Here is a 6,024-nt window from a genome sequence, read left to right as displayed (position 1 = left end):
ATGAAGTTAAAAAGTAAGTGACGGTTTCTGGCTGCTGGCATCCGTGAGAGTTGTGTAACATAGAGAGTTTAAGGTGTATCATACTACAAAGTTGAAAACCTTTGGGTAATACTCCAGTAGCCACTAGCCACCACTTTACAGGGGAGGTCAAATTTGAGATAATCAAAGGATTATTAAGTGACTGAGAATCATCTGGACACTAGCCTGACTGGAGGATTAGTGGATACCAAATGGTACATTAGATTATTTCCATCCAATTACCTTTTTTACTACAAAGTTGAATTTTATTTGTATTGTTTTTACATTACCATTTGTTGTTATATTGACTTTTAAATTACGATAATATATAATATATAAGCACGACCCAGTTATGTTGACATGTTGCACTCTCTGATCTAACTCTAAACATTAAAAGTTTCATGTTCAAAAGTTCAACTCGTGATCGACCCGGGTTTACAGAGTTGGCCAAGTTATAGGTTAGCGGGTTGATAAGTAAAATAAGTTGATCAAATTATAGGTTAGCGGGTTGATAAGTAAGATAAGTTGGTTAGTCAAGTATGCTTTTAAGTGGATTGGTTTTGATTAAGTATGTCAAATCAGTTGTTTTTAGGTCAATTTCATAACCCGGTCAACGACCGGGTATTGGTCTAGTTATATAAAGGGAAAAGAGAATATAAGATTGTCTGACACCTAAGCTTAGGTGTGGAAACCTCACATACTAATATTTTATTATTTCTTGTTTAATGAATAGATGATAGGTCCCCATGATTTTTATGGATTAAAAAAATAATATGTGAGTATTCTACAGCTAAGCTTAGATACCCGACAGCCTTATATTCCTATCCCCTTTTATATAATATAAAAATAAAGTAAAAGACATTGCATCTTTAAGACATTTTTTAAAGTTCGTTAGATAACATAGACTCTCGACTAGATCAATACATATGTTTATCATAGTTTTATACGGGTCATTATCCCAAACAAAAAATCTTCAATTTGTGGAACTTCCGAAAGATGTTTTATCTTCAATTTGGTAAATAACATTAGATAAATCACCATTAAAAAAATCTAAAGACTAAAAATAAATCGCAAACACTTGTAAAGGGCCACTTGGACTCGATCATGCTAACAGACTTTCTTTCGATGTGGAAGCTATAACAATTCAATGAAAAAACCCGTCTAAAGTAATCTCTGAACATGCCATGCCATAACTTGAGAAAATTACTTGGCACGGGGATCATGACTCTCTAACGACACACCACGGGGATCTTCCCTCACTAGTAAAACCAAAACATTGTGGGAACTCCATGCTTTTGTTAGATTGTTATTAGAGTCACTTAAAGTAATAGCAAACATAGCATCAAATCCACCTGCACCGGGAACTCCAGCCAACAAGATACCTTCTGTGTCCATGGTCACATCCAGGAGCCGAGTTTGTGATTCAGGTTCTATCTGCAAATAAAAGAAATGAATTGCCAAACACAGAAGGAAAAAAAAGTGAGCTAGTTTGACTTTAAGTCTAATATGTTGCAACTTTGGAATGGTATCGAGATGTTTCAGTTTTGACAGTCAAAATAAACTACATTTAACTTTATAATGGTGTGAATATTGTTAAATTTAGAATAGTGTGAATATTGTTAACTTTAGGAGAAGTTTATAACTAGAATTAAATGATTACACAGTACCAAAAATTGGTAAAAGATCTGTTTAAAACTGCAGGATGATTACCAAAAGTTATTTAATAGAGGCGACCCATCAACCAAAAGGTTGCCCTATTGTGGACAATTGTGTGAAGTGTTGTGAATTATGTGAATTTTGTATCAAAACTATTTTCTGAGGATGATTGATTCATGATCTTGAATTTGGATAGCAAAGTTTGACATTTCAAGTCAAACGATGAACATAATTTATGGATACAAATGGAATGAGCTAAAAAAGTTAAAAGAACTGACCGGGATGCCGGCAGACTCGCCCATCTGCCTCATGTGGCATCTGATGGTAAGCATAACATCTCTAGTTTCCAGTAACGCCTTAACAATTTCTAGATGACTAGCTTCAGTAAACTGTCCTATCCACTGCTCAAGCAATAAATATATATCAGATAAAGGCTAATTGACAAGAGAAACACACAATATGAATAGAAATAATCTTGAAGCTACAATTAATAATTTAATATTGATGTAAATGAAACAGTATTCCTTTAGTTACAGAATCTAAATACATCCACGCATTGAGGGTCTTACCACAATTGACTTTATAAAGTAGTCAAGTACAACGAGTAATACAATGCAACATGCCAGTAATTTGATCTTCATTTTCTCTGGTAATAGTTATGATACTATGTACCTTTTGCAGTTCAAAAGAGAACATCAGTAAATGTTGTCATTTTTTGGGTTAACCTAGGTATCCGGCTACTTTGTGAGCCAACTACCCGCTTTGCGGTAGCTAGAGTCACCGTTGTTGAAATTCCGGGGTTACAAGGGGATATATATATTTGCTCTTAGCATTTGAACTTGGGACCTCTAGGCATTTTGACCTTTAGAGACTTTGCCTTTACCACTAGGCCATAACCTTGTTGTTATAAATGTTGTCTTTTACTCTGCTTCTAGAAAAGATTAATGGAATGAAAGATATAAAACCTTTTCTGATTTATAAATGCTGCAGCAGTTGATGACAGTTTTGTATGAATCCCAGTTATCTGCAGCCAATTTGCTTAACAAATTAAAATGTGACTCAAGTGCTGAATTCGCCTCAGACAACTTGTTCCACGTATCCTTGGCCTTTTCCGGGTCAGATTTTTGCCATTTCTTGACAGCACCAACCATCGATGGTGAAGATGATCCTCCACATCCTGGTTCTCCTAAGATCTGATAGAAAATAAAAGGCACGAAAAAACGAAAACTTAACTAATAAATGTGAGCAAATACCTTGTAAAATCTTACAAACTTAGTATTCTGAAGTAAACATGAAAAACAAAATAAATCTGATTAGTTGTAAGACACAGTAGTACAGTTACACTGTAATATAATATGGTTTCAGACTTTCAGGAGCAATTCAATTAGTCACGACCAGAGAGTTTATAGGATATTCACCAGGTTCATTAACGGAGGCAAGGAGAATTTTGTCCTTTCATGATCCCACTTGCCTTTCAAGACTTCACCAATGACTTCATCTAATGGTCTGGTAGAGACAGCTTCCTGCAATGATGAAATGATATTGTGTTTAATTCTATAACATCACAATATTATGGATCGGACTATTGTCAAATATATATCTGTTCTCTATCAGGATTTAGGACTATATAGGCTCTATGTAGTCCTTTCAACACACAGATTCGGCTGCAAAGAAGCTCCTTAATACTTTTATAGTTTTATTTAGAGGTGACTTTCGAGCCCTGTACTTAAGGGGTTGATAAAGGCTACATTTATTCTCGAGCGTATAAAGAAAAAGAAAACTGTACCAAAGGAAACGGGTCAATTGAGTGAAACAAGCTGAAAGTCTCCCTATGGGTTTTTTTAATGCATTAAACTCCTAAATCATCTTATTGAAAATTCTAGATCATCGATGAAATACTTTAACTGGTGTAACAACATTTGGCCCACTCAATGACCAGTAATCGATTAAAGGTTTAACCATTTTGGACTTAAACTGTTGTGAGCCAGCCCATTTCAGCAAGACTTGCACCAAAACTATCCATTTTCACCCATAACATCCCTGCCTGATATACATATGTTACCGCCTATACAAGTAAGTGCCTCTGTGTGTGTGTGTGTGTGTGTGTGTGAGAGAGAGAGAGAGAGAGAGAGAGAGAGAGAGAGAGAGAGAGAAGGCGGGGGGACCTGAGCTGAAGAGATGATATTTGGAGAAAAGCGGACATAACGATGACTTCCATAGACAGCAGAACTAACATCAAACCCACTGCCAACTTTCCCTTGAGCAATGCAATGAGCAGTTTGAGCTATCATATGAACCATATCAAGATCCGAACTGGACTCACTTCTATGACCTATTATACTGGTACGCGGAAGATCAACCACCCCAAGATAACTTAGTAAAGCAGCTACTACAGCAGTTGTCATAGCCGCAGATGACCCTAATCCAGTTTTTGCAACTTCGGGTTTGCAATTTTCTGCATTCGACTCTCCTGAGTTGAAAGTAATTGATGCGAATGGTGGAAGAGTAGCCAATGATTCCGGGCTTAAAGGGAGCTTACATGCTTCAATCTTAAAATAGGTTAACAATTCAGTTACTTTTCTTTGTATAGCAATAAGTCATATACACATGTTGATGGATATAAATACCTGATTCCGGTATGAGTAGAAGTCATTGCAACCTAAGATTGTAATATCCATACCTGCATAGCTGATTAGTTAGAGATCAGATGTGGAGTTCATTTTTGTTCAACTTATGACATTTTACCTTGTGACAGTAATTTGTGCAATTGGTTCCTCTTATTATTGTCTAGAGTAGCATATGCTGCTGCTATGGAATACTGGACTGCATACTCAACAAAGGGGTTTCTTGATTCACTGTGATGTAATCAACAATCGATGATCGATCAGTTATTAGACTTTAACTCGCACCTTCAAATCATATTCATTTATTAAACATACAGCAATAATTTTAAAAACCAAATCAATAATACTTGCCTTGAACAGTGAAGTGAAAAATCTTTTAGTGACATTCTATATGTAGTTTCTCTTGACATCTGAGGAGAATTTACCATCACATCCATCCACTCCTGAAACACAAGATTTTTAGTTGTAGCAAAAAAGGTTTTAAACAGCAGAGAAACCAGATCCTATGGTCCAATGTACCTTTCCCGAAGTATCAACTAGCAACGATATGTAAGTTAACCAAAAACAAAACTCAAGGCAATGTTCAGCCATCTTTGAGTACCACAATGTGGAGTGAGAATGGATTTTAAGCCAAAACCATAACGTCCTCCAAAGTTATTCCACAAAATATTTACAGTGATACCACTAGGGCCTCTATATACATCATTATTACCAATATACTCGTATGTTCTGTTGGTATCCTTGTGTATCACTATCTGTCTTCAAATGTGTTCAGGGTTGCGATTTCAAAACTAACTTTACATTTCCAAAAGTACATTTTGGAAAACATGCCTTAACTTGCTTTTTCAAACACTTTTTTGCCAAAACAATCTATCTATTAGCATTTTCATTTTGTAAACACAATAAAACGCAATCCCAAACATTCTTTAATAACACAAACATTTATAAGCAAATGGTTAACTGGTAGATGAATATAAAGATTAAAAACAAGATGCTTAAAAAAAGATCACTCACTGCTGTCAAAGTAGCAGATTCATCATCATGAAGCGGATTAAGAATGGCGTAAAACCGAGCGTTTGTGCTAAGAACAATTCCTGGATTGGGCCTCTCTAGTACCAAATAACCACCAGTCATCAAGACCTTCCCTGGAGCAGAAGCAACCCTGAAATTATAAAGAAAAAATAAAAATCAATTTTCAATGACAACATATATATCCCTACCGATAAATGAATAAAATCACAAAATAAAGGATGATAAAGTTATTACTTAGAAACTTACACAGCCATATATTTCACAGAATTATAGAACAAGTTGAGAAAATGATGATGGAAATGAAGTTGTTGTGATTAAGAAATGAAAGGGAGGGAACAGCAGATGGATGGCATTATAAAATACTTTCTTTATATTTATAGTTTTTCAAGTTCAAAGTTGCGTCGCTACTTTGATGCTCGGGTCCCACAAAACACAAACACACACTTCACAAGTTCCACATTTTAGTGCTCATGCATATTTTTACTTGGTGAATGATGTTTCTACAACAACATTTTAACCGTTTACAATAATGTATTTTTTATACAGTTGTACATAGTACAGTATAAGATGTACATTTGTTGTAGATAACAAAAAGGTGGTGTAGATATATCATTCCCCTTTTTACTTAGCGACTTAAATATAATGATATTAATTTAAATACGTATAGTATATACACTACTCGTACTATACAATA

General features: G+C 35.1%; 1 protein-coding gene across 1 annotated transcript; it reads right to left on the bottom strand.

The window, feature by feature from the left end:
- Positions 1-971: 971 nt before the first annotated feature.
- Positions 972-5,656, bottom strand: LOC122578688 (phosphomevalonate kinase, peroxisomal-like). The gene is made up of 10 exons (XM_043750707.1): positions 5,577-5,656; positions 5,313-5,460; positions 4,650-4,741; positions 4,420-4,529; positions 4,302-4,354; positions 3,840-4,223; positions 3,093-3,197; positions 2,640-2,867; positions 1,953-2,075; positions 972-1,452 (listed from the first exon to the last, which is right to left on the bottom strand). Exons 1-10 carry the CDS (start codon positions 5,582-5,584, stop codon positions 1,222-1,224), a joined length of 1,482 nt encoding a protein of 493 aa, XP_043606642.1. The 5' UTR covers positions 5,585-5,656; the 3' UTR covers positions 972-1,221.
- Between the last annotated feature and the right edge of the window lie 368 nt (positions 5,657-6,024).

Source organism: Erigeron canadensis, chromosome 8, assembly GCF_010389155.1.
Source record: "Erigeron canadensis isolate Cc75 chromosome 8, C_canadensis_v1, whole genome shotgun sequence".
NCBI classification, from domain to species: domain Eukaryota; kingdom Viridiplantae; phylum Streptophyta; class Magnoliopsida; order Asterales; family Asteraceae; genus Erigeron; species Erigeron canadensis.
The sequence above is the reverse complement of the archived record's forward strand: the minus strand, read 5'-3'. Positions and strand labels throughout refer to the sequence as shown.